At 48.1% G+C, this 20494-nt stretch overlaps 1 protein-coding gene, 1 long non-coding RNA gene and 1 pseudogene across 5 annotated transcripts; 1 reads left to right on the top strand and 2 right to left on the bottom strand.

The window, feature by feature from the left end:
* Positions 1-409: 409 nt before the first annotated feature.
* LOC130516534 (uncharacterized) lies at positions 410-4335 on the bottom strand (annotated as a pseudogene).
* Positions 4336-5802: 1467 nt separating this feature from the next.
* Positions 5803-20474, bottom strand: LOC130516457 (pleckstrin homology domain-containing family G member 3-like). 4 transcript variants are annotated; one of them, XM_057017540.1, is made up of 16 exons: positions 20186-20473; positions 15588-15948; positions 14895-14995; positions 14401-14470; positions 13585-13631; positions 13341-13491; positions 13091-13222; positions 12713-12895; positions 12539-12631; positions 12382-12468; positions 12009-12042; positions 11636-11734; positions 11133-11143; positions 9540-9620; positions 7842-9213; positions 5803-7756 (listed from the first exon to the last, which is right to left on the bottom strand). In XM_057017540.1, exons 2-16 carry the CDS (start codon positions 15684-15686, stop codon positions 6912-6914), a joined length of 3405 nt encoding a protein of 1134 aa, XP_056873520.1. In that variant the 5' UTR covers positions 15687-15948; positions 20186-20473; the 3' UTR covers positions 5803-6911. The 4 variants fall into 4 exon arrangements, with proteins under 4 accessions (XP_056873520.1, XP_056873524.1, XP_056873523.1 ...); XM_057017544.1 differs by lacking the exon at positions 20186-20473 and adding an exon at positions 17370-17772; XM_057017543.1 differs by lacking the exon at positions 20186-20473 and adding an exon at positions 16624-17312.
* Positions 11111-11615, top strand: LOC130516468 (uncharacterized). Its single transcript, XR_008947491.1, has 3 exons — positions 11111-11207; positions 11257-11384; positions 11435-11615. It is a non-coding gene; the product is annotated as an uncharacterized LOC130516468 (long non-coding RNA).
* Positions 20475-20494: the final 20 nt, after the last annotated feature.

Here is a 20494-nt window from a genome sequence, read left to right as displayed (position 1 = left end):
GTCAGCAAGCGAGCTGGATTTATTTTCCACCCTTTTTAACCGTCTCTTATTTTGAAAGGCAAGGCTTTAGGGTCTGAGTGCCATTAGTTTGACGGTTCAGCTGGTGTTAATCCTGCAGCACCGAAACACCGTCAGTCATCAATTCATCCGTCCCAATCTTTTCATCGGTAGCATTATTTTATGGGAGTCACGTGACGTTTTTTCATGCATGCCCCCAGCAGTGTTTCATGATGACTTCACCACGTTCTTTACCCTAATAAGACTTTGGTCATCACCAGAATTGTTGGGAGAACATTTCACACCTGACACTCAGACTTTATGACAATGATTTAATCAGCTGAGCCATCATACACACCAAATGTAAATACAGTCAGAGATCACACCATAATATTAAAGAGTCATGTGACCATTTGTCAATTTCTCATATTTGGTTTATTCAGGAGGGACAAACAAGAAACCCAAGAAAAACTGGTCCTGGTTCTGCGAGGCGTTTTGTGTCCAGTTATCTGCTCAGGGGCAGTTTCGAGACAATCATCTCACTTCATTTCCTGCGGGTCCATTTTCTGAGAGAGGCCACATCTGCCACATGAGAACCTGTTCAGTCTGTCACCTTCCACGTTCAGACCTGCTGATGTTCATGACTGACACATTGGGAGAGGGGGGTGTTAGCAGCATGGTTAGAATGTTAGCAATGCGTGGTTTACGACAGGTGATCTGCTCAGCAGACTCACCTCAGTGGGGCACACATTCTCTTCTGGTTCTGGCTTTGGATCCGAGTCCTGCCAACCACAGATCATCTCTAGTCACATGCATGAATGCAGATGCTAACTGATAGCTCAGACGCACTGGGCTGAACTCTACCCGTGTGCGATATCTTGGGTTTCTTCCTCTGAAGTTTGAGATGGTTCCACTTCAGTCCAATCACACCCCTGTCTGCCTGCTTTTGAGTCTAGACCAGATTCCACCCGAGGGTCCTCGATTCTCTGGTTCTGCTCCACAACCTCAGCTTAATCACATGATTTTGGCCTCACAGCAGTCTTCTGCGCCAGGAGTTCTGTAGGGATCAGGATGCTTTCTGCATCTAATCCAGACTCCTGGATTCTGTTATCCAGCTTGGTGACCAGGGCACCAGCAGATGTTTGTTGGGGCTTCTGAGTGGTCAGTCTTGGTTGACATTGGTTCAGGGTTTGGTTTAGCGAGTGGTTCTGTGGGGGTCAGGATGGTTTCTAGTGGTTTTGCAGGCAGCTGTAGAAGCACCAGAGTATCTGAAGACAAACACAGGGTCAGACACAAGTTCAGACCTTATAATCCACCACAGTCCTCACCGTGGATTTTGCTGGACCTCTGTGGTTGGGCTGTGGTCCTCTTAAACCTGTAGCCTCTCCTGATATCAGCCAGCAGGTTGTCGATAATGCAGCCTTTGTCCTGGCTGGGCAAGACCTCTAGAACTGGACAAAAAAAAAACAAGGGGAAGGCTTTCTGCCTGTAGAAGCCTTCTCTGTATTGGAAATAGGTGGTGTTCAAACACAGGTCCAGCATGGTGCAGATTTGGGCCGGTGTTAAGGTTGTTCTTTCTGGAAGATTCTTGTCCAATAGAAGGTGCTTGTGGATGGTGTCTATGGTGCTGGCGGTGGGGATGCACGTGAAGAGTAACGTGACATAAGATACCATAGTCTCTTCTGGAAGTAGTGTGAGTCCACTGACCTTTTGAGCAAAGTCTTGGGAGTTTGATGTGGTGTGGGGTGCTGCCAACCATGGGAGACAAGATGGAGGCCAAGTATTTGGAAATGTTACAGAATTGATGCTACTTACTATGGGTCTGAGAGGGGTCCCTGGTTTGTGGATCTTGGGCAATCCATATATGCAAGGGATGGTTTCTCCTGGATATAGACGGTAGTATTGTGGTCTGTCGATGGCTATATCCTTTTCCAGTTTCTGTAGTAAGTCTACCACCTTCTTGTATGAGCTAGTAGGGTCTCGCTTGAGTTTCTCATATGTAGCGGTGTCTGTCAGGAGACTTATTTTGGTGTCATAGTCAGTGGTATTGAGTAAGACCGTGCACCTACCTTTGTCAGCTGGTAAGATGGTGATGTTCTTGTCCTTGGCTAAGGATGCAATGGTCTTTTTTCCCCTCATTAGTGATATTAGAGGTTGGAGGTTTTGCACTAGCTAAAGCAGCTGTTACCTTAAGTCTAATCTGTTCTGCTTCCGGGAGTTTGTCGTTTCTGATGGCCGTCTCAGTGGCTGTGATGAGTTCGACAGTCAGTACCTCTTCAGGGGTGACGGAAAAATTCAGACCTTTGGAAAGCACTTCCTCTTCGGTTTGTGTAAGCTCCCTGTCTGAGGTTTTTTACCCATTTCTCCCGTTGTGCGTCAGACAAGGATGTGTCCTGTTTTTCTGTCATGAGAAGGGGTTGGTTCCGCTGGGGTTGTGTTTTGCCAGTAGGGTGGTGAATCTGACGGATCCTTGGTCCTGGTGTGTTGGGTGTACTGAGTCTTGGAAACAAGTTTGACTATTTCTTCCATCACTTCAGAGGGGAGCAGTAGGTGTAGTTCCTCCTTTCTTTCATCTACCTTGGCTTCCAGGGCAATTATGGTAAAATGGATTTGTCTGATCCTTTCATTGAGTAAACGTTTTTCCGTCATGTGAAGAATTACCTGGGCTCTGTGTCCTTTTACCGTTGATCTGATGCGTAGACAGGTGGGAGTCATCTTCTGCTGTCGACATCTGAGGTTGAAGCGGAGGTGGTTCTTAAAGTCCGCTAACTTCTTGGCTGTGTGGGCAATGACGACAGTACCTTGAGGAGAAGCTCCCATACCAGGCAAGGGAGGAAGGGGAGCTCCCATACCAGGCAAGGGAGGAAGGGGAGCTCCCATACCAGGCAAGGGAGGAAGGGGAGCTCCCATACCAGGCAAGGGAGGAAGGGGAGCTCCCACATCAGAAAAGGGGGGAGGGGGAGAGGAAGGGGAGTTGGGGCTTGGGAATGAAATTCTAATGTAGCAGCTGTGGAGGAATCTTTGCTCATGAGGTCTGACTGTTCACATGATATTTGTGTTTGTACTGACTTCGAGAGTTTGTATCCTCTGATTGGTTGAGAGGGACCTTTGGGGGAGGAGCTTCTCCAACAGACAACCAGCAGAATCCTGATGAGCTGTGAAACAAACACTTATGATCAAAGTGTGGAGTCCAATCAAATTAACTTCATGTTGACAGAAGGGTTTGAACAAGGTCAGACTTACAGTCGTGGGACAACAGAACTGCCTGCTCAGCCAGCTGCTCCAGAGCTGCCCACAGTCCGCTGCTGCCTGGATCAACCAGTAGTAAGGCCTGAAGGATGAACAGCTGCTCTGAACACGCACATCTGGACAAGGTTCTCATTGGCAAGTTCTCACAATTTCTCCTGTTACCGTGGCAATGCAAAATCAACATCCAGGTCATTTGACTCCTAGCAGGAAGCGCTTGTCCTAACTGCTCTCATCCAGATGTTGGTTCAATTCAACACTAATTAAGGCTGCTTTTCTTGGTGCCTTTTTATCCTAATTGGTGTCAGACCTTGTTGCTGATGTCATCAGCATCCACAGCAGATTCATGCTCATGACCATGTTCAGTCAGCATTTGCTCAACTTTGTGTTAAAAACATCATTATTGGCAGGTGATGCTGCTTTGGTGCATGTGAACATCACCATGGCCCAAAGGGAGAAGACGACCTGTTGGTGTCTGTTAGTGTCCATGTACAGTCTCTTCATCAGCTCCTCATCCTTCATGAGCGCCTCCTCAAATGCGTCACACTGGACGTTCAGGTCCTCGTCACCAGCCTCCCTGAAAGTGGCACACGGGTCAGGTGATGCATCACGTGACTTTATCTTCACTGGTTAGAATTGAAGAGCGCACCGAAGGTGAGGGAGCAGGTCCAACAGCTGCAGCACTGAAACATGGCAACTTAGTCAGGATCCCACTAAACCCAACACAATTTTAAAAGCTAAAACAGTACAGAACAGAAGTGCTGGTCTTCAGGTGGTTAAACAGTGCAGCGAAATTCCAACAATCAACAAAAAGGTGCTCTAAAGATTCCACTGATGAAGAAAAGACACCTCTGTAGCAAATTATTGTTCCATTGATAATATTTAATCTAATAAGGATTAGCATCCCATTGACGTGTCTAAAGCTCCTTTCACACAGTGACCAGCAGGAGGCCGCAGTCATACCTGCAGCAGGCAGATGCAGAGTTCAGGGTCAGCGTTCTCCAGGTTGGCCTCCAGCTGTGCGTCGGAGTCATCAGTAGTACTTCGAGTCACGTAATCCTTAACTGCCTGCCATTTTGTTTTGGTTTCCATGGCAACAACAAGCTGTAGTGAGGGTTAAAAGTAGCTAATGAGATCTGCGTCTCCAGTCGTAGATTGTTTTATGCTTAAACCCTGAATCATTGAACAGAACATTGATCGGCTGGGTCAACTTTTGGCCACATCTGGCCACCCCAGGACATCTGAGATGCACTGATTGGCCAAAGCCAACAATCAACGACCAATACAAACTGACTGGTGCCGACTAAATCATCACCACTGGAAAGATCATCAGCTTTACACAACAGGGTCACATCCTGACCTTTGACTGGACACAGCTGCAAACAAGGTCAGAGGCCACAGCCAGGAATGAAAAGAGATGGAGTAAAGATTAATGTTGGACAAAAACACAAAGGTCTGGATGAATGTAAGACAAGGGGACACAAGAGTGGAGGTGAGGAGACAAGAGAGAGGAGATATGAGACATCAAAAAAGGAGGGGACGGGGGCAAGGAGACGAGAGAGAGATAAGACAGGAAAGAGGAGAGAGGAGACAGGAGCAAGGAGACGAGACAGCAAAGAAGGAGACAGAAGAGGGGACAGGAGAACACATTGACTGTGTCCCATCGGTTCCTCTGTGTGCATCCTTGAGAGTTCTGAAAGGTGCTTTAAAATTAAATGCATCTGCATTATTATTGGCTATATTTACCCCTCCCACATCTCCAGGCCAACAACAACCTGTCAGTGTGGTTGTCAAATCACATTATGAATAAATCAAACTAAATAAGTTAAAATCAGAATGTTTCAATCCGAAAAGTATCAATCAATAACGCGATGACCAGGCAGACGCCTGCTGACTGTCAATAATCACAGACAAACCTTAATTGTCAAATAACTAGTTCTTCAGATGATATTATTGCTCTAATCGGATTACTTCTGGACAGCAGGTCGCGTTAAACAGTCGTGAAACATCTCACCTTGGCTGTGAAATTCGATGAAACGCTGGAAGCCTGTTTTTAGCTGTAAAAACGCGGTTTTTATCTCACCTGAAACAGTTTTAACTCCGATCACCTGCTGCTGTGGGCGGTGCCGCAGCTCAGGGGTGGGCGTGGAAACGCGGGGCCACGTGACTCTTAAAGACGCACCGCGACTGGTGACCACCTGTAGTGACGTCACGCTCGGAGTAGTTCGTTATCGCGTCTGATCACGTGGTGGCCTCAATCAAACTGGTTCTTACGACTCCACAGCGGCGCACATGGTTGTTGGTTCGAGCCCCCTGCCGTCAAGGTCAAATTCCGTATTTGAAATCAACATTTTAAATACGATTTATCAAATACGGATCTTTGACAAACCCACAGGAGTCAGTGTTTCATCTCAAGATTTTCACACCGAAATAATCAGATGAAAGCTTTATGTCGTTCATCAATCAAAATATTGATAATCACGTGTGTTCAAGCTGTGACAAAACAAAATAGAAATGTCAGACTTTTGTCTCAGGATAAAAACAGAATTCTGTGTCAGCTTTATCTTCTGACATTTACAATAATTCATTTATTATCATGTTTTAACACAATTAACACGCCTGCCATCTTTGCTTTAATGAGCAAACAGATGTGTTCAGAGCTCATACGAACACGTATGTACATACAACACATGAGCAGCTACAGCAGGGACACAGAATATGAGCTAACAGTGCTAATGCAGCTAACTGTCAACAGAGATAACAGGGCTAATGCAGCTAACTCAATAACAGCACTAAAATAGTGGCATAAACAGCTAATCTGAACTGTGACAGTGCTAACAGTGCTTGACTACTTGATTAATTTTAGAAATGATTGCTAAGCAGCTAAAAAACAACACACAAATAAATAGTCCTTTAAATCAGCTCAACGTACAGGATGTTGATGAAACAAAAGCTACATATGAATTTCTATATCCATGAAATCGAGCATAAGCTAAACGAACAGAGGTAGCATAGAGGCCAAAAAAATCCGACACGTGCTCATGACTATAATTCAGAGAAGGAAACTAGCAAACTTTTACCTGGGTTGAGAAAAAGAGGGTTCATGGTTTGAGCCCCAGGGCAGACAAAACATGGAACGTGTCCTGGCAGTAGGAGGTGTCAGAACACCTTTAGAGCACTGCCGAGCTACCCTTGACCCCCTTGTACCCCATGACCCTGAAAGGAATAAAGTGGTTCAGAAGACCTCTTTGCCATCATTTGATCAAATCAGAAGCAGGAACAGAAACTTTGGCACCACGTTTTTTGTTTCACTCATATCCCGATAAAGGTTTTGCTCTTGTTGCTAGCTTTCTGATCAGCAGCTGTGCATTCACGTTTTGGCCGTTGTCAAGCTTTATGCTAGGCAAGGATAAGCTTGCACTGAATATGGAATGTTTGACTCCTTTTTAAAATCGGCACATTAGCAGAAGTGCAATGGAGCTGAGCTCACATTTAGCAGTTAGCATGATTTTTTATTTGTACAGAAATGTGCTCATCTAAAGAAACATTTTGGGATTATTCCAGGATGGCAAAAGAATATTTACATTTCAATTTAAAACAGAGGATGCTGGGTCAGGACCCTGCTGAAGTCCAGAGTCTTCTGGCCTTGTGGATATTGTTCCGTCTCTTTAGCTCATGTTCTGGAACTTTTCCCTCAGATTTTTCACTACATTGTGGGTGCCGTTCTCCTTCTGTTTGGTCTTGGGTTCCTGGGACTCCTCATCACCAGGAACTCTTGCAACTTCAGTTCTGACCTTCACCTCCTCTCCTTCTCGGTACTGGTCCGAGTCCTGGTAGACGCGGCAGCGGTCAATAACGGCCATAATGGAGATCTTTTCCTTGCTGGTCGGTGAGCGGATCTGAATGTAGTTGTCTTCATCTTCGGCTTCCGTACTTTTTTCCACGGGCTGCAGGACCTTCTCCATCACAATCACGCAGTGTTCGGGGTCATTTGGAAGCGGCGCCTTGGCTGCGACAAAGTAGCCACCACGGCTGAGGTCAGTGAGCTCCTCCTGTTGCGTTGCTGCTTCAGTCGTGCCTGTATTCCTCAGACGAAGGTCCAGAGAACCGGCCCTCTGAAGCCGCCTTCGGCTTTCTCCCGCCTTGGTTTCCCAGGTGTCTCCAGACTTGAATGAAGGAACCTTAAGAGCATCTCCTTCAGGGAGAAGGCAGGAGGAACAGCTGGAGTGTCTCCTTCTAGAGACATGATCTGGTGTGAAATTAGCAGGACTAACCACATGCTTCTGACTGTTGCTGCGGTTGCAATATTTCGATCGGAGTTGTTGGACATCAGGCCAGTTAAAGGCCTCATTGGAGGAGGAGGAGGAATGATTGACGGAGGTACAGGACTGGGCCCGGTCTCTGGAGATCATCTTCTCCTTACAGAGGAGGCTGGAGGACGCTGAACGGACCTTAGCTGGGTGGCTGAGAGGGGGCGGGACTGCCGAGTTATTCAAGTCCAGCTTTGGCTTTTCTGGAAAACAAACACAGGTGCACAGAATGAATGTTTGTTTCTGTGGTTTGACTGTAGCTAACAGGGAACACTGATCATCTCATACCTGAGATCTCCGTCTTCTCCAGCTCCTCCACCACACAAGCCAAACGATTCTTGCACAGCAGGAGGCCTTGGCTACGCTGCCGGACCACCGGTTTGGCTGTTTTGATCTTCTGGCTGTATTGTCGAGCCAGATGGAGGACTTTGCTGTTGGCCTGCTCCATGTCGTCCTCACACGTGCTTCCTCCTCCAGTCTCAGGCTTTGCCTGTGAAACCTGATGAATAGGAGGTCTGAGGACCAAAGTCTCTCTGTTAAAGACCTTTTCTGTCTGGAGTTCTTGACTCTTTGGGTGACTGTCTTTAGTTTGGACTTTTATGGAATCAGAAACTTTGTGTGAGGCCCTGGAGTTTTGAGGAGCTTCTTGAAGTGTTGATATTTTCTTCTCCTTTTGGGTCAAAGTCATCTCTTGCTCCATGTTCTGCCAGATCCTGATCATCTGTGATGACGGAATGAACTCTTCTTCCTCAGATGGACTGTCTTGGGAGTGTTGAAATGGAGATCTTTGGCTCTTTCTCGAATCTTCTATGCCTTTAAGCTCAAAGCTCAAAGTGTCCAGAGATTGAGAAGAGTCCAGGAGATCCTGGCTTTCTGTGGCTAGAGATGAAGAAGGACCCGAATTAGTGACAGAGCAGGTTGTCTCCATGCTGTCCGCCTTTGGAATGCTGTTGATCCTGGTAATGGAGCTCCTGACCAGCCCAGCTGGTATGTAGGTCAGGCTCTCCCTGCGCTGGAGGCAGAAGGTTGGGCTCTGGCTTTCAGCATTGTCATAGTAACTCTTAATCTTGCTGAGAAGAAGCTGGTCCTGCGTCGACAGTGTGGAGTCCCGCCTGCGCCGAGAATCTCGGTTCCCATCAAAGACGCCATCTTCTCTGGAAGACGGTGAAGTGAGATCCGTCACCATTGCCTCCGGAGCTTCAGTCGTGACGCCACTTGCGCCTTCGGCCGGTTCGGTTCTGAGGGTGTTGGGTCGCCCTGGGAGTCGTGGTGACGCACAGCCAAGAAAACGGACCTCGTCCTGTGCAAGACTTGCTCTTCTGACGCTGTTGGTGAAGTGCTGTGCAATGGCACCAGCTCTGTCCAGGACCGAGGACGGCAGGATGCTAGGAGTCCTACCTCCAGCCTCACCTCCATCAGTCATGCCCTCCTCATCCTCAGACGATTCTTCACTGCTCAGGACTGGTGGATTGGACTCAGGAGCACTGGACGGTGTCCCTGCAGACTCAGAATCTCTATCAGAGGTTTGGTCTTCGAAACTACGAGGAGATTCGGAGTGGTGAGTCCCGTCCAAACTCTCTGGCTGAGAGGGAGGTTCCTCCTCAGCAGCTTCTTCTTCTTCTTGTTCAGACTTCTGCAGCAGCAGGACGTCCGTGGTGGCCTACAGAAGAAGAAGAAGAATTATTTCACCTTCCACGACCATCCAATTACCTCAAGAACTGCTGGATGAAAACAAAGTAGACAAACTTGACAATATCGTCATAATAGCCATATTTGTTCCAACGGTCACAAGGATGCTGGATGGCCGAGAACAACGTGGCAAGCTAACCCCTCACGGAGAAGCGAGGGACAGGAAATTGACAAACGACGAGTCCAGAAAGATAAGGCTTGATCTACCCCGCCCATGATGAAATGACTTCCTGGAGGGAGCACTTTGAGCTCCGGTGTATCTTCTCCTTGCTCTGTAAAATGTAACCTCCAGAATACCTGCTCAGATGAGGCTTCTGTTCCATTCGATGCATCTTCAGGAAGCTGTTTATTCGGGTTGTTGACACCCACCAGCAAGTCCTGTAAAACAAACGTCATCAGAACGGAGCTGTTCTGAAGGGTCACCTCAGTACGGTTGGAAAACCCTGGTCCTGGCATCAGGGGGGCGGTCACATACAGGGCGACATGCCCACCCCCAGCCAACACTGGGGGGGCCCTCAAACTCCTTGGTTTACCCAGGTTGTTTGTTAGGTGCTCTATAAATAAACGTGACCATAAACATGACCTTGATCTGTGTGGGTGGGCGGGCTTTAGCATCAAATGCCAGGAACAGGCCTGTTCCAACACCGAAGCAAAGACACACAATTCATCACTCCACACTTCCTGTTGTGACAAACTTCATGGCTGCTGCTTAGCAACGTCAGACGGGACGACGACGCTGGCCACACATGCAAAAACACATCAAACGGCACCTCAAACATGCCCAAATGACATTCACTTACGCTGCATATGGCATCAAATACCTGATCGAGGAGGTTAGCTTAGGCCCCGCCCACTGACGGCTGACTGCAATCAAACAGGTGCGTTGTTCCTCATTAATGCTAATTTAAAAGACCCAACATTTCAAGAACATATAAATATGCTCATCATATAAACCCTCCATCACAACATAAATCCTCTGAGGCCTGGATCAGTCCAAGGGGGAACCTTAGGATCTACCCAGGATCTGTCCTTCAGTTCACTCAGCAAGGGTTGGGTTCAGACTGTTGTACTAGTCCAGGTACCCGTTATTTCAACCCTTGATGTCATTTGTCATTAATGAGCTGTCCAAACAGATGCCCCGGAGTAGATCCTCAAAAGGAATCTGCCAGATTTTGTCACTCTTTAATGGCTCCCTTCACTTAGTGTCCTTAAGGACCAGGCTCCATCTCTGGGACTTTACAAGGTACCACTTCAGGTGGTTCTCAGAGTTCCCAACAGTAGAACAGATACTTCAGCTCCTAGTTTGTTTTCTGGTGAGACTCAAGGTCACTGGACTCAGCTGACCCTGGACCAGTTTATGATACCCTTCCACTAGAACCTACGACCCGGTACAGTACAGTTTGGAGGCTTTTCCACAATGGTACCAGGGCAGAGTGGGTAAGTTTTTTAGTACCCATTCAGCTCGGGTTCCAATGATGCCGATTAAGTGCCATTATGTTAAACATCGAGAAAAGCTCAACTCACCAAAGACGAATGAACAACTGGGAAGGACTGAAAGTGGTTCAACCAACTGGACGCTATTTTCAAGACCATGCTACATGCTAACGCCGTCACTAAAGTTACGTCCATCTCGTTATGAAGACCCCACCCACAGCGAAGGGGTCACTAGTGTAATGGAAAACCAGCCATTTTGTGCTGTGTGTATTCCAATCCTGTTAGTCAGGATGCTGAAGTCATGGAGCTCCCAAGATGCACTGAACACCTCTCTCCTCTCGACCAGCAACAGGTCTCCTCACAGTGGCTACAACCACCTGGATTACATCCGTTTGACAACACAACATTAAATCAAAACTAATTATTACAAAACAGTAACATGGTGACTTTACTTACCGGAAACACGGCTGTGGCACAGAGGTCACCCACAGAGGGAGAGAGAAGAGAAGAGTTAAACATCTGCATGGGACAGTGGGACCATGGGACAGTTAGACCATGGGACGGTTAGACCATTGGACAGTTGGGACCATGGGACAGTTAGACCATGGGACGGTTACACCATGGGACGGTTAGACCATGGGACAGTTAGACCATGAGACAGTGGGACCATGGGACAGTTAGACCATGGGACAGTTAGACCATGGGACAGTTGGGACCATGGGACGGTTAGACCATGGGACAGTGGGACCATGGGACAGTTGGGACCATGGGACAGTTAGACCATGGGACAGTTAGACCATGGGACGGTTAGACCAATTGGACGGTTAGACCAATTGGACAGTTAGACCAATTGGACGGTTAGACCAATTGGACAGTAGACCAATTGGACAGTAGACCATGGGACAGTTCCATTTTGGGACGGTTGGTCAGATGTTGCCTGACGAGCGTAGCATGAGTACCTGAGCGTGGGCGCTCCTGACAATCTTCCTGCTGAACGTCAGACGGGCAAGACAGAACTTTCTTTGTCCTCTCCGGACTGTGACGATACCGAGGAGCATCTGCAGGTGAAAGATCAGCAGTCAGACGCTTCCCAGCTGTACAGACACCTGCGTTCTGACTGTGTGGTTCTAAAGCTCAGGAACGTGAGACTGATGCTGTCCAGGCCGCAGCACGGTGGACGGAGCTAGCGCCAAACCTCAGATCACTTCATAGTCAGGGTTAGGGTTAGCAGCTCTAAAACAAGTCTTAGATGGTGCTCCAGGGTTCCTGGAACTACTCCAACAAAAACAATGCTCACGTCAACAAGGTGATACAGAAAGTCCCAAAACTCACAGATGGGCTGCAGTTCCATGATGGCATCTTTCGCCTGAAACACATCATCAGGATTATGTTGGTGTGCAGACTAAAAACCTACATGTTTACGCAAAAATACAAGTAAATATATATGAGGCGAAGCAGTGGTTTGCTAACAATCAAATCACCTGGGCTCCAGAGACTTTCAGCCACAGTACACAGACATGCACGTGGGGTGAACAGGTGACTCAAAACTGACCTCAGGTGTGAATGAGTATAACTGATGGATCGGTTCTACACGTTAGCCTATTATGCTGGGTGTTGAAGCTACATTAGCTAGGAGAGCAGTCAGTATGGTTGGCGGTTAGCTGCTAGACTAGTCCAGTGTGAAGTGTATACAGGTGACTTTCACCTTTTGTGGGATGATGGCGCGATGGTTTTCCAGAATGATGCGTTTGATGTGATGAGCCCACAACTTCCTCTCTTCCACCGTCTTTGCCTGGAAACCAACAAACAGGGGGACAGAGGTAAATGAAGGCAGAGGCTGGTGCAGAGAACAGGTGTCTCACCTGGACAGTGTGCGGCTGTTTGGGATGTTTGTAATGAGTCACACTGAAGCTCAGAGAGTCTTTTGCACTCTCTATCAGCATGAGAGTGGAGCACTGAAGGAGAAAGACAGTCTAATGTCAGTGATTTGCCGACGGCGCTAGCTAGCATAAATACAGATGTGCTGCTTCTCTCACAAAGATGTGCGCCTTGTACACAAAATGCTCGCCGCGGCGCTTGGTGATGAGCAGCACACGGTCAAAAAGGAAGAGCGTCCTCTCGTTTTTTGCCCGATGGACCTTGAAGGTTCCCTCCAGGACCAGTTCTCCATATGTGGTGAGGTCAGGACCCTTCCAGTTCAGCAACAAAGACTGGACCTCCTGAGACACATTAGCATGTAACGACTTGTTAGCCGCTAACTTTATCTGAAGCCTGGAGGAAACTCATGTTGTGTTATTTTGTAAAGGAGTGACTGTTATTATACATGTCAGAAAGGAGTTCAAGTGTTCTAAACTGTGGCTAAAGCTAATAGGTGTAAATGTATAGAAAGCTATATAGGCTTCCAGGTTACCGACCTGCAATCTGATGGCGTGTTCATGTTTCCTTTTCATGTCATTGATGTACCAGGCGACGCTGGTCATGGTGTAGATGGCCTCCTCCACCACCTCATAACCCTGTTCTTCGGGGTCAAAGTGCTTGGCAATTTCCTGCATCATCAGCAGAAACTTGGCTGAATGAAGGATGAATTGACTGAATCCTGATTGGCTGAGGTGCACAATGCCTCAGCTGTCACAGTGGTGCTGTCATGGTGTGTTGCTGTCATACCTGGAGCAACAGGTGGTATTTGAGGATCCTCTGAACTGGTTTGAGCAGGTAGGACCCCAGAGGCAGCGAACACTTCAACGACGCCTGACGCTCCCGGAAAAACGTCGCCAAGCTTTTCTTTCTCATGCACTCGGTCAGAGCAGCAACCGAACTGCAGCAACACACAAGCACATACAGGAGCTTCAGGGGGCACATCTGGACCACTGGGGTTAAACAAAGGGTCAAAGGTGCGATAAAAACGTACTTGGGGTAGTTAGTGCAATACTGCGTGTAGATCTCAAAGAACTCCCCCTGAAAACAGAAGCTTGAACTTAGTTCCTGCCAATATTAAATGGTTTGATCAGACAAAAATGACACTGAGGCCGATTATAACCCCAGGAAGTGGGCGGGATCAAGCTTTCCAAATGAAGAGTTTGAGTACAGTGGGACCTCTACTTACGAAATTAATTAGTTCCAGAAGTTGCTTCGTAACCTGAAAATTATATAGGTAGAGACGCGTTTTCCATGTAAATGCCCTAATCCGTTCCAAGCCCCCAAAAATTCGGATATAATTTTTTTATAAATCATAAAAATGCATCAAAACATGTAACAAATACATGTTACAATTAGATTACCGCACAATAAATGTAGGAATTCAGTGAAAGGCTTCTCCAGGAACAAAATGAACTTCATTACAGACTAATCTTACATTAGCCGTCATTACTAGCAACGAACATCGCCATCTAATGGACAAACATACGAATACCCACAATAAATTCCAGCTACAGTTACTATAATAAACATGAAGAGAGCTGTACATAATGTAAAAACAAAGAATAAAGTGGGATGGGATGACAGGAAGATGCTAGGCGATAGCCAATGGCAGAGCAGCTACAAGCATGTTTACGTTCGCTAAACTCGGTAGCAGCGGTAGCGTATTTTTGCCTTTCGTATCCTGAAATTTCTTTCGTAACAAGAGGAAAAATTTTCCCGTTGAGACGTGCAACCGTAACCTGAAATTCCGCATGTAGAGACGTTCGTAAGTAGAGGTCCCACTGTGTTATCTTTCTGACTTCCATACCTTCATGATGAAGCATCTGGCGACGGCCACGGCGTCGTTGTCGCACAAGTCAAGAGCTTGAAGCAGCTCGCTGTCAACAGGACACACATCACCATGACAACGAAGCCTACGTAGGTTTTACTTTTTGTTTTAATTCAAAGCAACTGCTTGGTTTTTACAGTAAAGCACACAAATAAGGCCTTATAAACGAGGGTCAGGCCACGTGCACGGACTTAATTAAGGTCACAGAAGCGGACTGATAACAGTTCTAGAGATTTTTTGGATAAACCGAGAACAAACTGGGTCCCGGCATTGAACCTTGGGGCGCCCCTTTGGTCCAGAAAAGAAGAGGTAGTTCCAGCCACCTGAACACATCGTGTGGTGTTGGTGGGGTGGTTATAGATAGACTGTGATGGAGGTATCAGCAGGCTTATGATAAATCAATAAAGAACCATCACTGAGTGGTGGTCAATGGTTCTTCTGGTCTCAGCGTGAGCGAACGTGGAATTCCTCACCTGTTGAACTCGTAGATGTCCTCAATGTTCCCGAACAGAGCGCAGACCTGCTCAGGACCGATCAATAGCTCACACTGATCGATAATGTGAGCCAGATAATCCTGCAAAGAGGACAGAAGCTCAGCTATTCAGTCGCATCTGTCCTTCCACAGTCCGTCCAGCAGGTGGCAGGCTAACAACACTAGTGCTCTGATTAGAGTAATCTGATTACAGAGTGTGAAAAAACAGGTCTGTGTTTCAGCACCATGGTGATGTGGAACAAACCGAGTCATCTTTACTTCTCTTTACTTCTCTTCTCTACTTCTGTTTTGGTGTCAGTCTGAGGTTTAGCTCTGTGTGTGTGTTTATGGGTGTGTGTGTGTGTTTGTGGGTGTGGCTTATGTGTGTCTGTGTTTGTGTGTGCGTTGCACAACAAGATAATCTGGGTTTAAGCAGGTAATTATAGCAGGTGACAGCAGGTCAGACTGTCCTCTGTCCACAACTCACTAAGTCTCACGGTTGCCATGACAACACTGGCAACTTTCTAGGGTATCAGGGATGAAACTGATCATCAATCAGCCAACAAATGTCATCTTTTGTGCCGATGGCGCTAGTTTAAGTCACCCCGTCACAGTGTCCTGAGCGTCGTCATCCCCATGGTAACTAACCAGTGTATTTCCCCGTCTGTGGTCATGTGACTGACGCGTCACTAACCTCGACAATCATGCGTAGATCTCTGACGTACATCCGCTCCGTTTCAATAATCTCCATGAGGACGCGGTCCAAGTAAGTGAGTTCTAGGTTCGGCGCCATACTTCTGGTTCTGAGGGGACGTCTGCCAGTGGTGCCGCCTGAGATTGTCGTGCGTGAGCAGCCCGCTCAGGTTCTGGGCTGGTCCCAACTCGCCAGCCACAAGAGTCAGGTCAAGGTCAACATCTGAGTTCAGGGTCAAAGGAGGACGGCTGAGGCCGTCATCTCGGAAAGATCCTGAAGTTCGGACTCTCTGAGGGCGCGGAAGGAGCCCAAGAAACACGTTCACGTCGTCCACCGGGGACACTGGACAGGCGAGGAGGACCTGAGGACACATGATGACATCATCGTGACCAAATGAAAGCCTCCATCAGTCTGTGATGTAACAGATCAGTGATCTCATCAAGATCGATTATCTGATTAAATCAGGGGAATCAAATGAAATCAAGTTCCCTCTAAAGGTTCTCCAGACGGAGGTCACGCATCCAAACCTCGTTGAGGTTTCCTCCGCAGAACGCTGCCCAGTAAACCCCGCCCCTTAGCGGCGCCGTGAGAGCGTGTCATCAATAACACAAGGTACTTGGTTCCACACACACAACCACACACACACATACACACACACACACAGACACACCTCTGTTTGAACAGCAGAGGCGTTTAATGACCCAACAGGAAGGAAATGTATTGCCTGAAGATAAGATGAGATAGCATTGACCAATCAGAGCGCAGCGCTACATTCAAACACTTGCTGGTGACTTTTGACCAGCCAATAATCCTAAAGCTTCTGAGGAACATCTGAACCCCACAGGTAAAATGTATCTACAGTTATAGTACAAGAAGACAATTGATCCTAAACCGGAACTGTTAATAAATAAAAATAGGATCACTGAAAGCACTGATTCAAAAGGGCAACAGCAAAAATCAGAGCTCAGAAATGGAAGCAGAAGCAGCAGAATCAGACGGCCAGCAGAAGGGCTGAACATCTGAAGGTCATCTTCACCTTCTGACCTCACCAAGCCAACACCTTCTCCTGGTCTGACTTCCTGATGTTTCCCTCAGACAACCCATCATCAACCTCACAGACTGACCGTTGTTATGGAGATACAGGTCAGTGGTGCTGAGGTTTCCCGCAGCTTCACTAACACCTGAAAGCATCACCAAGACGAGCAGAAAGGAGCAGGGAAGGAATTCAACACAACTTTATTCATAAGATGTCTGGGACAGTTGTGGGTTTGTTGTGTGTTGTCACAGAGTGTCTCAGAGGGGTGGGGTTAGGAGGCAGAATAATGGTCAACTGTTCCGGGGACACAACGAGTTTCTGTATCTTAACGTGTCCTCAGGCAAACGCACCAAGATCACAGGACATCACACATGACCCAATATACATCCATATATAGGCGTATATGACCGTACAGGGAACAAATATGGGTGGGCACAGGTTAGAGGTCAAGGTGGAATGATCACCAGCCCAGGTCCATTCCTGCCTTTCACCTGTTGACTGCTGGGAAACACACAGACACGTCCATTAAAAACCCTCACTGACCAGTAAAGACATCACAGACCAGCGTGATCATGTGACCAGAGCTCAAATTCAAGCAAAAAACAGACACACACACACACAGGGGCTGTGGTGGGTGGAGCCTCTGCACAAAAATGCTCCCGAGGGTGTTAATGACAGAAACTTCATCATCTTCATCATCACAACAAAAGGACATCACTGGGAAAAACAGACTAAAACCGGCTTACCTCCGACAGCAACGGCCGCTGGGACTGGGAATAGCTCATCTGACTGAGAGTGTGTGTGTGTATCTGTACCTGCTGCGGTCTCGGGAGGGGCGGGGCTTAATCCAATTAGTGTCAGAGCAGACACACAACCTGCTGCCACACAGGAGATGATTCTGAGGCGATCATTTGGTGGTCAAAGGTAGATGGACCACAGCGCCCCCTGTCGGACACATTATATACGCCTCTACAACGATGAATGAATAAGCCAATAATGTCAAATGAATTGACAGGAGCAGAATATCTGTGACAGTCGGCTGCTTTTCATCGACCTGCAGGAGGAAGAGCAACATCAGGACCGGAGAGCCTGGTCCAGGCTGTTGTCCACCTGAGAGCTCAGGATGTGTTTCTCTGTGTGTGTGAGTGTCTCAGTGTGTGTGTGAGTGTCTCAGTGTGTGTGTGTCTCAGTGTGTGTGTGAGTGTATCATTGTGTGTGTGAGTGTCTCAGTGTGTGTGTGAGTGTATCAGTGTGTGTGTGAGTGTCTCAGTGTGTGTACGTGAGTGTATCAGTGTGTGTCTCAGTGTGTGTGCGAGTGTATCTGTGTGTGTGTGTGTCTCAGTGTGTGTCTCAGTGTGTGTCTCAGTGGATGTGTGTGTCTCAGTGTGTCTCAGTGTGTGTGCGAGTGTATCTGCGTGTGTGTGTATCAGTGTGTGTGAGTGTGTGTAAGTGTATCAGTGTGTGTGTGTGTGTGTGTGTGAGTGTATCAGTGTGTGTGTGAGTGTCTCAGTGTGTGTACGTGAGTGTCTCAGTGTGTGTCTCAGTGGATGTGTGTGTCTCAGTGTGTCTCAGTGTGTGTGCGAGTGTATCTGTGTGTGTGTGTCTCAGTGTGTGTGTGTATCAGTGTGTGTGTGTGTCTCAGTGTGTGTGTATCAGTGTGTGTGTCTCAGTGTGTGTGTATCAGTGTGTGTCTCAGTGTGTGTGTATCAGTGTGTGTGTGTGTCTCAGTGTGTGTCTCAGTGTGTGCGTGTGTCTCAGTGTGTGTGTCTCAGTGTGTATCAGTGTGTGTGTGTCTCAGTGTGTGTCTCAATGTGTGTGTGTGTCTCAGTGTGTGTGTGTCTCAGTGTGTGCCTGGGTGTGTGTTAACATTCAGGTTTGTATTTGGCTGGTTTATAATAAATGACTGTAGCTGCACTGCTCAGCACTCTTATTGATGCGGGTGTTTCTGGTGGAGCCGACTGAGTCTGACTGACAGCACCAGGCTGAGACGGTGGCTCTGCTCCACTTTTCATCCCCCACTAGTGAGAAAGCACCTGAATATCAGCCAATGAAGTGGGATCAACACTCCAGCAGCAGTGCAGCAGCAGCATAGCAGCAGCGACAGCAGAGCAGCAGCAGCAGCAGCAGCAGCAGCAGCAGTAGAGCAGCAGCAGCAGAGCAGCAGTAGAGCAGCAGTAGAGCAGCAGTAGAGCAGCAGCAGAGCAGCAGCAGAGCAGCAGCAGAGCAGCAGCAGCAGAGCAGCAGTACAGCAGCAGTAGAGCAGCAGCAGAGCAGCAGCAGAGCAGCAGCAGTAGAGCAGCAGTAGAGCAGCAGCAGAGCAGCAGTACAGCAGCAGTACAGCAGCAGTAGAGCAGCAGTAGAGCAGCAGTACAGCAGCAGCAGAGCAGCAGTAGAGCAGCAGTAGAGCAGCAGTACAGCAGCAGCAGAGCAGCAGTAGAGCAGCAGTAGAGCAGCAGTACAGCAGCAGCAGAGCAGCAGTAGAGCAGCAGTACAGCAGCAGCAGAGCAGCAGTACAGCAGCAGCAGAGCAGCAGTACAGCAGCAGCAGAGCAGCAGTAGAGCAGCAGTAGAGCAGCAGTACAGCAGCAGCAGAGCAGCAGTACAGCAGCAGCAGAGCAGCAGTAGAGCAGCAGTAGAGCAGCAGTACAGCAGCAGTACAGCAGCAGTACAGCAGCAGCAGAGCAGCAGTACAGCAGCAGTAGAGCAGCAGTACAGCAGCAGCAGACAGCAGTAGCAGCAGTAGAGCAGCAGCAGTACAGCAGCAGTAGAGCAGCAGTACAGCAGCAGCAGAGCAGCAGTACAGCAGCAGCAGAGCAGCAGTAGAGCAGCAGTAGAGCAGCAGTACAGCAGCAGCAGAGCAGCAGTACAGCAGCAGCAGAGCAGCAGTAAGCAGCAGTAGAGCAGCAGCAGAGCAGCAGTAGAGCAGCAGTAGAGCAGCAGCAGAGCAGCAGTAGAGCAGCAGCAGAGCAGCAGTAGAGCAGCAGTAGAGCAGCAGCAGAGCAGCAGGGCGCTGGGAGCATGCTCAGTCTGAAACCTGTCACTGCCAGGAGCCCATTGTCATGGAAACAAAAAATATAGAGGCAGTCAGGCGACTGCCTCTATATTTTTGTTTCACCACAACTGGAATTAAAGCATTATAATAAACACTTTCTTATACAGCTCGCACAGATACATCAGACACACGCGCACACTCAGAATCACACGCACGCTAATGACGTAAGAATGTCGGAGTGAGGGCTGAGTTTCTTGGATCTATGTCGGGATCTTCTCGACATTCCTCCAGATGTGACGTCACCTCTGGAGTTGTACTCCGATCAGATGGAGCCGTTTCCTGTTTAAAACGCTGCCAGGAATTAAGCCAAAGTTCGACAACAGCAGCAGAACCGAGCCCAGGTTCTGAAGATAAAGCTGCCAGCGGCGTTCGGGCCGCCACCAGCGCGAGCTGAGCGATTTGAACGCAAACGTCCGGTTTGATCGTCATCAAAAGTTCTCAGAAACGAGGAGACGCTTCCGCCTGTGGAGACGCGTCGGTGGAACAGACGGAGAGAACTTTTCGAACTCACCTGCTCAAAACTCCGCCCGTCCGCACCGTCTGTCCCTCCGTCCCCAGTCTATCGGGTCCCGCTGTCTGTGTCCAGCTGTCCGCCTGTGTCTCTGCCGCCGGATACTTGCGCACATGCGCAGCAGCTCAAACACGGCAGGTTTCTTTGTCACGTGAATAAGTCATTTCGGTTTCGGGAGAACCTCTTCAACATTTTTACCTACGAGGACCAAAGTCGCCAATCGTGATTGCAGGAATTTAAAATGAAAGACAATTCTGAGGAGAAGCCAGAATAAAACAATGGAGGAGTAACAACAGGTTGACTGTCTTC

Source organism: Takifugu flavidus, chromosome 19 (genome assembly GCF_003711565.1).
Source record: "Takifugu flavidus isolate HTHZ2018 chromosome 19, ASM371156v2, whole genome shotgun sequence".
Taxonomy (NCBI): domain Eukaryota; kingdom Metazoa; phylum Chordata; class Actinopteri; order Tetraodontiformes; family Tetraodontidae; genus Takifugu; species Takifugu flavidus.
This window is presented reverse-complemented; position numbering and strand designations above follow the sequence as displayed.

What these genes read in the sequence shown, in the direction of transcription:
- LOC130516457 (XM_057017541.1), bottom strand. Translation starts at nt 15,686, where the DNA reads ATGGCGCCGAACCTAGAACTCACTTACTTGGACCGCGTCCTCATGGAG. An exon ending in AACACGCCATCAGATTGCAG is followed by an intron (nt 12,896 to 13,090) that starts GTCGGTAACCTG and finishes AATGTGTCTCAG; the next exon opens with GAGGTCCAGTCTTTGTTGCT. An exon ending in GCGCCATCATCCCACAAAAG is followed by an intron (nt 12,043 to 12,381) that starts GTGAAAGTCACC and finishes GATGTGTTTCAG; the next exon opens with GCGAAAGATGCCATCATGGA.